Source organism: Eretmochelys imbricata, chromosome 1, assembly GCF_965152235.1.
Source record: "Eretmochelys imbricata isolate rEreImb1 chromosome 1, rEreImb1.hap1, whole genome shotgun sequence".
Classification (NCBI taxonomy): Eukaryota; Metazoa; Chordata; order Testudines; family Cheloniidae; genus Eretmochelys; species Eretmochelys imbricata.
Genome location: NC_135572.1, coordinates 7,045,232 through 7,057,595, shown reverse-complemented (window position 1 = coordinate 7,057,595; position 12,364 = coordinate 7,045,232). Strand labels below are relative to the sequence as shown.

The 12,364-nt window shown below is 46.2% G+C and overlaps 1 protein-coding gene across 1 annotated transcript; it reads right to left on the bottom strand.

Moving 5' to 3' along the window:
• Positions 1–8,221: 8,221 nt before the first annotated feature.
• Positions 8,222–9,157, bottom strand: LOC144279121 (olfactory receptor 51G2-like). The gene has a single exon (XM_077840576.1). The coding sequence runs from the start codon at positions 9,155–9,157 to the stop codon at positions 8,222–8,224; it is 936 nt and encodes a 311-aa protein (XP_077696702.1).
• Positions 9,158–12,364: the final 3,207 nt, after the last annotated feature.

Below are 12,364 nucleotides of genomic sequence, written 5' to 3'. Positions count from 1 at the left end.
GCTTGGATTTCTTCAGAACCTGGACAGATCACAGCATCTCAGTCCTCATTCAGTCACTTGTCAGCAAAGAAAAGTCTAGTAGCTCCTCTGTCCCTGGGTTAATAACTGACCGGTTCTCCTCTTGTTCTGTTCTGTCAGTCTGTAGGCTGTACCGGGAGTGGTAACAGGCATTGGGGTCAGTATAGAAAATATTCATTCCCTGAGCTCTCACTGTCTTGTATATAGTAACCGCAGCACCTGTTATTCAGCCACGATGAAGGTTGGCAGGACACAGATTTCAAAGTCAAATGCATGAGTATTCATGGAAATGGAATTTAATTTCCCACGTGAAAGTACTCTCCCCACCCCCAGCCCTACCCCCCGTTTTCATAAAATACGTAGCACCCAGGAATGGCATGCTGTCAGACATGCAGCTGAGCTGCCATAATGTATGAACACGTTTAACCCAGTTCTTGGGATGTTTTCGGTAGAGCTATATTGGGTTAACGATTGGGATGTTTATGTTATGGCTCTATTGGCTGAAACCATTGTGGCTCTTCCTAGTTTCATAGCAGGCTGCTGGAAAACAAGCAGGAAGGGAAACAACAGCTCAAGAAAAGCCATTTCTCAGTCAGCACTTCAGGGAGGTCGAGAGATAGAACTGGAGCTACAAGCTGGGAAGAGCCTATTTCTGGGTTCCAGCCACATCACACAGCTTGTTTTGGCCAGTGCTGTGAGTCTGGCCAGAGGTGGGACAGCTGCTGGGAGAAGCGCTGCAGACCGACAGACACAGACACCTCTGGGGAGATCTGAAGGCCTCGGTCTGCTTGGCTCCCCATCGGAGTAGGAGGGTTTGGAGGTCAGTGACCTGCACAAACTGCTGTTTGAAAACCCTCTGATTCTCCCATGTTACGCTTTTTCCTGCTGTTCACATTAAAGAGTAGTTTGGGTTAAGAAGGCTGTTTGGTCCCTCATCTCGCCAAGGGTCACAGACTCCCAAAGAGAAGAACCAGAGGATGCAGTCTGAGGGTGGGAGGATGGCGAGATCCTACCCCATGAGAGGGAAGGCTACTTGCCCTGACATCTGGCACTCAGAGACCAGAGATGGGGGTGAGATGCAGGTAGCCCTGTAACTTTTAGTTGTATCTACAGAGCAGAGATGCTGGAGCCCTCAGCGATTCAGATAACAGAAATATGCCTTATCTCACCTGTTACCACAGAGCAACACAGCTCTGAATACCTGCGTTCATAATCAATCCAAATAATAAAACCTTTGAAAATGTATTTGCTGATTCAGTTTTCAGGAGCAAATAAACATGTGGCAATATTTTGTAATACAGACTGATATTTCATGGGTTCTCCAGTCACTCAGCCCCTGGCAGGATCGGGCCCAGAGCACACCGTACCTCCAGAAATGGGACTCACTGATAAAGTCTCACTGGGGATATTGCAGTTTTTTAACACTTCAAGTTCTCTTTGAATGTCAGATTTGTGTGTAGCTTCAATAGCACCTTGAGGAGCTTGGGCAGGTGTAGTGGAGGGGTTCCCAAGTTCCCCAGTTCTACCAGCCTTTCACTGAGTCAACCCAACAGCCCAGCTGAGTCCTCTGACACCGCACAGAACATCGACACATGAAAACAGCTTGCAGCCTTTCCCCTCCACTTTGCATTTGTAAGGTAGCAAAACCTGCCAACGTACCCAATTCCTACTAGAAGGGGAGCCACTGACACCAGAGGTCTTCACCCTAAAGGACAAGGAGTCATCAGAGAGGTAGCACGGGCAGCTGGCAATCTCTGTTCAGATAGGGAGGCAGCTGTCTTTATGAAGCGTGCTTGCATATTCCCTTGGGGGGTCACTTGGCCATCAGGGATCCTCAGCTGCTTGGCTCAGTGTGCACCAGCTGTAACCCCCATCACGGGCAATGGCAAAGCGCAGGAGGCCAAATCACAGGGGATTTGCGGTGATCCTACCCAACTAGACTGCAGGCCAGCCCTGCTGCAGGCTCTATTCCTGGAAACTGGGCTTCTCATCACTGTTCCTATTGTTCGGATAAGTCCCTCGGGGGCAGCTGAGCAGTAATGATGATGCTGTCACAGCTGTGATCTTGCTGAAATAAATAATAGTAATAATACTGATACTTAATAGAGGATCAGATTTCTCCCCGGCAGCCCCCTTTCCTGCATTACACACCCAGGGTGCAAGCTCGGAAAGGGAGAGTCTACAAGGCTGCATACTTGAAATTTCCTTGGATCCTTCCAGTAGGATATAAACTTCCTCTCCGTTAGGGTGATTAAGTGCTGGAATAAATTGCCCAGGGAGGTTGTGGAATCTCCATCAGTGTAATTTTTAAGAGCAGGTTAGACAAACACCTGTCAGGAATGGTCTCGATAATACTTAGATCTTCTATGAGCACCGGAGTCTGGACTTGATGACCTCTTGAGGTCCCTTCCAGTCCTGCAATTCTCCCTGAGGCATAACAGGAGGCCCCAGGATCCAGGGGGACCCAAAGTTATACACACATTGCAGTGACCACTGGTAGCTAGGCCACCTCCCCACAATCTCTGGGCCTCCACAACTGCTCTAGGACCCTCTCCAGCTCCCGGATAGCACAGGTTCATCAGAGATGTGTGACCTGGGCCTATCACAGTAGCCACTGCCCCCAGGATCTGCTGAAGGAGCGTAGTACAGGGTGGAAGGGGCTGTACAGTGATGGGAAGGCTGCTTAGAGTAGCGGATGGACACAATACCCCAGCCCTAGACTGGTCAGGGGGGTTTGAACTTTCTATACCCAGAGTGCAGCCATAGACTCCATCAGTGCAACCTTCATTATGTTGTGAGGGAGAGGCAGATGGAAAGTCTCCAATTTCTCTTGGGGATCCATAAGCTCATTGGTCATTCAAAGGTCATCGCCTATCTATTCCACATTGAGTGGAAGGTGACCTATATTAATGAGCTTGTATTGTGCAGATCTATGTGCGGTGCAAGACGGTATGAATCTGGGTTTATACTTCATCAAGGGTGCAAGGTTGGGGAGCTTGGAAATTGGCTGTTGTCTCCTGTTTGTCCTTGAGTGGTTTAGGAATAAAACACTCAGGTAGCTTAGTTGGGTGTGTGGCATCACCTGCTCTCGCGTTGGGTAACAGCGTTGTCTGGAGAAGCCAGCAGAGCAGTGTGAGAGAGGCCAGCCCAGCTGACTGGATAAGGGGGCTCAATAGTTCCATCAGCTCCCAGATTGCACCCCAAGGGGGACAACGCATCACAGAGTTTTTACAACTAACTGATAAATTAAACATAAAAGTCACTAGGACCAGATGATACTCACCCAAGAGTTCTGCAGGAACTCAAATATCAAATTGCAGAACAATTAACTGTGGCGTGTAACCTATCACTTGAGGCAGCCTCTGGACCAGAGGACTGGCACATAGCTAATGTGATGCTTTTTTTAAAAAAAGGCTGCGGTGGTGATCCTGTCACTTACAAGGCCTGTAATTCTTGCTTCAGTACAAAGCAAACTGGTTGAAACTATGGTAAAGAACAGAATTATCAGACACATGGACGAACATGGTTTGTTCTTGTTCCCACAGGGATCTGTACTGGGACCAGTGCGGTTCCACATATTCATAAATGATCTGGGAAAAGGGGTAAAAAATGAGGAGGCAAAATTTGCAGACAAGACACAATTATTCAATATACTTAACTCCAAAGTAGTCTATGATAAGTTACAAAGGGATCTCAGAAAATTTGATGACTGGGGAACACATTTTTTTTGCTTGACAAATACAAAGTCATGCATACAAAATGATGGTTCCAAATTAGTTGTTGCCACTCAAGAATGAGATCTTGGAGTCTGTCAAGGTTCCTTCCCCACTCTGAACTCCAGGGTACAGATGTGGGGAGCTGCATGAAAACCTCCAAAGCTTACTTTTACCAGCTTAGGTTTAAACTTCCCCAAGGTACAAACTATTTTACCCTTTGCCCTTGGACTTCCACTGCCACCTGGAACTTTGCCTGGAATATATGTTTTACATCCTTCCCCCATGGATTCCTCCAGTAAAGGGGAGATTTTTTTTCAATTTGCATAACTGGCATCTACCAGTTTTCGCAGCATGAGTTGAAGAACATAAGAATGGCCATAGTGAGTCAGACCAAATGTCCATCAATCCCAGTATCCTGTCCTCTGACAGTGGCCAATGGCAGGTTCCCCAAAGGGAATGAAAAGGCAGGTCATCATCAAGTGATCCATGCCCTGTCACCCAATCCCAGCTTCTGGCAAACTAAGGCTCGGGACATCATCCCTGCCCATCCCGCTTAATAACCATTGATGGACCTAACTTTCATGAATCTATCTACCTTCCTTTTGAACCCTATTATAGTATTGGCCTTCACAACACCCTCTTGCAAGGAGGTCCAGAGGTTGACAATGCATTCAATGAAAAAATACTTTCTTGTGTTTGATTTTAACCTGCTACCTATTAATTTCATTTGGTGGCCCCTAGCTCTTATATCATGGGAACAAGTAAATAACTTTTCCTTATTTACTTTCTCCACACCACTCATGATTTTATAGACCTCTATCATATCCCCCCCTTTGTTGCCTCAAGCTGAAAAGTCCCACTCTTATTAATCTCTCCAAATATGGAAGCCGTTCTATCCCCCTAATCATTTTTGTTGCCCTTTTCTGAACCTTTTCCGATTCCAATCCATCTTTTTTGATATGGGACGACCACATCTGCACGCAGTATTCAAGGTGTGAGCATATCATGGATTTATATAGAGGCAACGTGATATTTTCTGTCTTATTATCCATCGCTTTCTTGATGATTCCCAACATTCTGTTTGCTTTTTTGACTGCCGCTGCTTGTTGACTGGATGATTTCAGAGAACTATCCACAATGACTCCAAGATCTCTTTCTTGAGTGGTAACAGCTAATTTCGACCCCATCGTTGTAGATGTGTAGTTGAGATTATGTTTTCCAATGTGTATTACTTTGCATTTAGCAACATTAAAATGCATCTGCCATTTTGTTGCCCAGTCACCCAGTTTTGTGCGATCCTTTAGTAGCTCTTCACGGTCTGCCTGAGAGTTAACTATCTTGAGTAGTTTTGTATCATCTGCCAATTTTGCCACCTCACTGTTTACCCCTTTTTCCAGATCATTTATGAATATTTTAAATAGGACTGGGCCCAGTACAGATCCCTGGGTGACACCACTATTTACCTCTCTCCATTCTGAAAACTGACCCTTTATTCCTACCCTTTGTTTCCTATCTTTTAACCAGTTCCTGATCCAGGAGACAACCTTCCTTCTTACCCCATGAGTGCTGTTTTCTTAAGCGCCTTTGGGGAGGGAACTTGTCAAAGGCTTTCTGGATCACCTTTGACCACATGTCTGTTCCCCCCTCAAAGAATTATAATCAATTGGTGAGGCAGGGTTTCCCTTTGAAAAGCTGTGTTGAGTCTACCCAACAAATCATGTTCAACTATGTGTCTGATAATTCTGTTCTTTATGAGTTTCAGCCAATTTGCTTGGTACTGAAGTTGGCCTGCGTTGCCAGTGTCAGCTCTGGAGCCTATTTTAAAAATCAGCATCTCACCTGGTGTACACAGGAAAGACTTTTCCTCTAAAGCTTGTTACATCCCTTTCTATGAAGACATTCTGCACCACCCAAGGGGGTCCTGCCCCTTCCCATTTGAGAAGCTCTGGATGAGATAATTTATTCGCTCCTTCTGGCCTTTAGTTTTTTGACTCTATAAATCATTGTCTTGAGTGGATCTTTATCTTGGCTGCAAGCTGAACAAGCTGCTATTCTGAATATTCAAAGGCATTCAAGGATAGATGCTCCCCAAGAAGAACTGGTATTGTCACAGTAAAACAAAGACATATGTTCCCTTTAACCTCCCTTCTTTAGGGGAATCTCATGTTGTTCCACTCTTTGAATTGGGAACAATGCCCCTTCCATGCTAAATGCTTCTCACCATGGAGGTCTGGCTACACTCCTCAGTTTCTTCCCTTCAGGTGCTTGTGACCAGCGTGATACAGTCACCCCAGCCTCCCTACAACAAATAGGTTTATTAAGAAGCAGAAAAAAGCATTAAGAAATGTGATTTAAAAATATCAGGCAGCTCTCATATGTCTACACTCATCTGTCTCATGTATCACTGCAAGCTAAGTTAGACAGGTTTGCCGTGGAGATACAGGAACAGAACTGGCCCAACTTACGTTCTTTTGGGATGCCAAAGAGCTCCTGGTACCCAGCCTAGTTTCCCAGTGTCCCTGAGAGCATCTTCCCCTCTGTTTGCCCCTTTCTTGCGGAAGCAGCCTTTGCTGAATCCTCTGTGAGCCTGGGCCCAGTCACCATAGCTCGGAGCCATGGCCATGTTACAGGGCCAAATGGTGAAGCTGATCTTTGTGCTCAGACGGCTTTCTCCCAGCTAGATGTCTAAGATGAGACACCCCCGCCCCCCCCGCCCCGTGTCTGTTGATCCGTTGCTTGACAGTTAGACCTCATGACACTCCAAATCTCACCTCAGACACAAGTCCGGTAACTTTGCTGAACCTCCCAGCCATCCCGTGATGCTCCAACTCTCCCTCATAAATCCACAGCCTATCCCACACTGTTACCCCTAAGCACCCCCTCCTCTGCCACAGACACCAAGGGGTGGATTCATGGAGGTTCCCAGAGGCCAGCTGTCACACGAGGCTGTGGTAAGAAGCCTTTTATAGACAAAGGTCAGAGGTGTTGGTCTGTGGAACCCTGACACCGCCTTGAGCTTACGCTCTCAGAGTATTTGTGCATCCTTCCATGTATTTATCCTCTCGCTACTGCTGTGAGGCCTCACCTCCTGCCTCGTCTTTTTGCACCAGGCGCTTCCTCCTACTTCTCCACTTCCACCAAGCCTCCTCCCCTTGGCTAGGCAGGAGCTAGGGCATGGTAAGAGGTGCCCAAAGAGCACAGACTACTATAGGGAGGCCAGACTCTCCACCTTCCCTAGGCGGTGCATACTGGGGGCTGTGGATGCAGGTTGGGGGATCTTTTGGACCCTTCAGCCTAATGCCAAGGACAGGAGGAGGGTCTGGGGCTCCACAAAGTGGCTCTGGATCCCTGAGCAGCCCTTTCCATGGCCCAGCTCTGGCTTCTCTCCTGAAGAGAAGGTGGAGTCTCAGGTAAAGAAGAGTGGCAGGAGTGGGGTGCTGGGGGAAGGGACAGGGAGAGAGAGGGGACTCAAATGGGAAGAAGAGGGGCATAGTTGGGGGTCACAGAGGGGGTGGGGCTTCTGCATGTGTGCTGCTTTTTCACTGTGATCACCCTACAGTGAATGGGCTGGGCTGGGATAGGAGCCAGCCGTGCTTCTGTGTGGGAGCTGAGTACCATTTCCACCCCTTTGCATTGCTAGGGCAGCACAAACAGAGGGGCCAGGGAGGAAATCTGGGCCTGAGTCTCTTGCAAGGTCTCTTGTGTGTCAGACCCTCATTCACACATAACTTTTTGAATGTATTTATCCTCTCGCCACCTCTGTGAGGCAGGGCAGGGCTATTATCCACCTCTACGGAGGCCACACTGGGTCAGACCAAGGGTCCATCTAACCCAGTATCCTGTCTTCAGACTCTGTGAATTTATCTCGTTCTTTTTGGAACCCTGTTATAGGCTTGGCCTTCACAACTTCTTGTGGGTTCCAGGAGTAGCTGCTCCAAGAAGCAGTCAGGTAAGGTGTCAAGAAACTTTATCTTGGCATCCCGTCCTGAAGTGACATGGTCCCAGTCAGTATGGGGACAGTTGAAATCCCCCATTACTATGATTAATGATTTTTTAAAAATTTTAACAGCCTTTTTCCCTGACGCATGGATGTTTAACCAGAGACGGAACAGTGACAGGTCAGGTACAATGGGAAACAACATCCACATCCCTTCTCTTTATTGACTCTATCAAGAGGTAATCTGAGGTTTGAGCAGGCACCGATACGGCTCTTTGTGAGCAAACATCACACTGGTCCACTGGCTCTCCAGACAGATTGTAAAAGTTGCTACCTTCCTTGGTCTCCTTCCCCCAGTCTGCTAGCCTCCCTCACCAGCTCCTCTCCCATTTTTCCAGGCCTTATACCCAATCTGAACCTCTCTTTACAGAGTGGAGTTCAGTAGATCATGTCATCTCGGATGTAAGGTCCTGAATAGAATAGGTGGCCATGGCCTGTGTTTTTCATCTCCCATGTCACTGGCCCTGGGGCCAAGTGATGAACTGACCCTTCACTTGACAAACACCCTGATTATCCTAGCACGAAGCTGTTTGCTTTTCACGCTGTACACAATTGGGTTCATAAGTGGTGGGACAAACAGAGAGATGTAGCCCAGGAGAACCTTGAGCAATGGAGGAGAACCCTTCTCAAATCTGTGTATCACAGACAAGCCAATCTGTGGTGTGTAGAAGAGCAGGACAGCACAGAGGTGGGAGACACATGTGTTCAGGGCCCTAAGGCACTCCGCACGGGATGCGACTTTCAGCACTGTTTTGAGGATCATCACATATGAGAGGAAGATGAACAGTGAATCTAACCCCACCACGGAGATGTTAAGAAAGAAGCCATAGATGTAATTGACTGTGATGTCCGAACAAGCCATCTTCATGACCTCTTGGTGCAGGCAGTAGCAATGGGAGAGGACATTGGCTCGACAATATCGGAACCGTTTAAGGAGAAAGGGGAGTGGGAAGATTAAGGTCACTCCTCTTAGCACAAACACCAGTCCCATCTTTCCAATTCTTGGCAGGGTTAAGATAGAAGCATATCTCAGTGGGTTACAGATAGCAACGAATCGATCAAAGGCCATCAATAGGAGTACCGATGATTCAATGATTGAAAGTGAGTGAATGAAGAACAGCTGGGCAAAACAAGCATCCAGGCTGATCTCCCTAGAGTTAAACAAGAATATACCCAGGGTTGTAGGCATGGTGGATATGGATAAGGCAAGGTCTGTGACGGCCAACATGGAAAGGAAAATGTACATGGGCTCGTGGAGGCTTTGATCTGTTTTTATAATAAACAGAATGACTGAATTTCCTACAATTGAAATAACATACACTAAGCAGAAGGGGATAGAGATCCAGAGATGGAAGTCTTCCTGCCCAGGTATCCCGGTGAGAAGGAGCAGAGCAGAGCTGAATTCGGTGTCATTGACAGCTGACATAATATACTGGAGAGGTCCAAGGAGTTTTGAAATACCCTTCCTGAAAGAAAAAAAAACCCGTGAGAGTAGATGATATTTAATGAGACATGGTTCTGATCTCAGTGCAAGTCTAGAGACTCCCAGGAGCTCAAGGAAGATTACCTAAAGCATGGTCTTGGATTTACACCATCGATAGGAACATAGGCATTGCCAGACTAGATTAGACCTGTAGTCCATCTAGGCTCATATGCAGTGCCCAGTATCACATGGTTCAGAAGAAGGTGAAAGAAGCCCTGAAATAGGCAGCTGTGAGATAACCTGCTCCCAGGGAGAGTTTGTCCCCAAGACCCACTAATTAGATATATATTGTAGTATAAATTAGGCAGGTTTAGAGCCCTTCTAAGAGCTTTGTTGCTAAGTCCTCACTACTGTAATTGGATTTTCTGTTTACCCATATAAACATCCAGTCCCTGTTTGACACCTGTTAAGCTCTCGAGCCCATTGATATTGTTAGGCAAAAGTTAAAATTTCGCTAACAGCTAAGATAGAAACATCAGAACAAGCAGGAATGCTATAGTAGCATTCAGTAGCAAGGACACTGACAATTGTGAACAATTGATAAGCTTATATGGTTCATGCTTGCCCACTAATGTAGCTTTTAGAAGAGAACAAACCCTCCCTTTACAGCCCACCGGATATTTGTAAGCACTTATTTTTACCCCCACCCTGCCTCCTTCCCCGGCAAGGTAGTTATAAATGTTTGATGCAGATATGATAACCTTTATATGTACGTATTGTTTTCATTTTTATTTTTGTTCAGGGTTTTATTTTGATTTGTAATAATGTTTGTTTTCATATGTATAAATACATGTAAATACATTAACAAGAAAATGTGTAGAACTGGCCACAATGACACCATATTTTCAAAGCTGCTTGTCTGTTTTCCCGGTACCGTGAATAAACCCCCTTCAGTATTGTCTGTGCTTGCCTGATTCTTGGGGAAAAGAATCTTTTTGCTTAACAGTTTTGGCTCAGCGAGCAGGGTGTGATCTGGAATCCGCAGAGAGTTTCTCACATCCAGGAATAGAGATGAGTATCCTTTTACTTACGATCTCTAGTGCACGCTTTGGTTTGGGACACCCCTTCACACCCCTTTTGTTTAATAGGAACCACGTATAGGACACACAGACAAGAGGACTGAATGTGCGTGTGTTTGTGGCCAAGTTTTCTGGGTGCAGGGATCACTGGAGGCAAAGGCTGCACTGCCAGGGTTTTTGGGGTGTGGGGATCGCTGGAGGCGACGGCTGCATTGCCAGGTACTGAGCACCAGAATGTGTGCTGCAGTAAACAGAAGGGTATTTTTACTGACCCTGACTCAAGGAGCGATACTAATAAAAACCAAAATAAAATTAATTGGAAACACCTTAAAAACAAATTCAAAATTGGAACTTGGCACACAAGAGGGAAAATCAAGATAATGGGTGGTCCGGGACAGGTGAAAACAGACTGGCTCATAATACTGATAAGTACACTCCTCTCAGCACAAAGGAAACGAGGGGCTTACTAAAAAATCTCCCTAATCTAAAACCCAAACCCCCAAATTTAATATTCTGGAAAAAAGTAAGCCATCTATACGTTAAATCCCAGGAATCTTTATATCTTAACAAAAGCTAAATGCCCTGATCTATCATGCGCCTAAATCCTTACAAAAGAACACCGAAACGGCATTTGGGCCTCTGTTACATTTAAATCTTAAAATGATATGACCCGTGCCTGCACTGAGTTTAAGGAAGCCGTTCAGGAAGCCTTGGGGAACAAGCCAGTAATTGGGGACTGATCATGGGCTGCATGCAAGACAAGAATGAGGCTGCAGCTCAATATTTTAAAAATATAAAAGGGAAATGTATCCCAGCAATGCAGGCATTGCAGACCCAAAGAAAACGAATCAGGCCTTTCTAAAAACCTTAAAGAAAGGTTTTAACTCTCACTTGCAAACAGCCCTTAATTTAAAAGTGAACCCAGGCTCTGATTATTAATCCATCTGTATGTGGGCCTCTAAATGCAAAGCCAAACAAGCTAAAGAAATAAGGAGCAAGGCTACTCGCGTTTCTGTGGTAACAGCAAAAAGTAATTTAGCCTGCTATAATTGTGGGTGTCTCGGGCATACCCAAAAGAACTGCAGGCGCAAGACCCAGAAGCCTAGTCAGGGACAAAACCATGGTCAATTGCAGCACCTCCCTGCCCTTTCAATCTGGTCCTGATCCTGTCCCCACCCTTCCCCCATCTCACATGTGTTTTGTATGTGGGGACACAGGACATTGACTAAATGCTCAAGCCAAGTACCCCTAGGCAACCGGTCCAAACCGGTATGTCAACCAGCTGCCAAGCCTTACTCACACCTAAGGAAAAAAAAAAAACTGGTCAGGCTTTTAAATTCCATGACATGGTCGGATCCATCACACCCCCCCACACACACACACACTTTTGCCTGTAAGTACTGCTAATGCAAATATAAATCCCTCGAGGCCACACTTACAGGCATGGATAAGGGGCCAGCCATGCACATGCCTCTGTTTCCATTACTGACCTCCCCCTCCCTACTACTCAACAGGATATTACTATTCTGGGGAGGAGGTGCGCAACTCACAGCTTACTAAAGCTATCCTCTTCATATAAAATCTAATCTATTCTTCTGGACTCAGTCTTTTCTTTACATAGCTCCAAATGCACAGGGGACTATTTTGGGCATGGATGTCCTCTGCGACCTTGCAGCAATTCTTAACCTCACTCAAAGTACAGTTCCAAATAAACATATGTGTACTCATACCATTCCTCTCCGTGATAATACATTTCTTTCTTCTCTTGCACTGCCAAATCTGAGGCTTTCCCTTGGGATACCTCGAACCCTTTTCCCAGGTGTTATGTCCCAAGTTCCCCTGGGTTTGGGCAAAAAATAAGCTGTCTTGCAGTTCACTGCCTGCTCATCTTTTCCCACCCATCCAAGTTACCAGTCAACTCCCTTTTTTTAAGGTCAGGCTTGACAAAGCCCTGGCTGGGATGATTTAGTTGGGGATTGGTCCTGCTTTGAGCAGGGGGTTGGACTAGATGACCTCCTGAGGTCCCTTCCAACCCTGATATTCTATGATATTCTAGTCCCACTCCCTCCACCTACCAGGCAATACCCTCTCACACCTAAGGCTGCAACCTGAACAAGCTGCTATTCTGCTA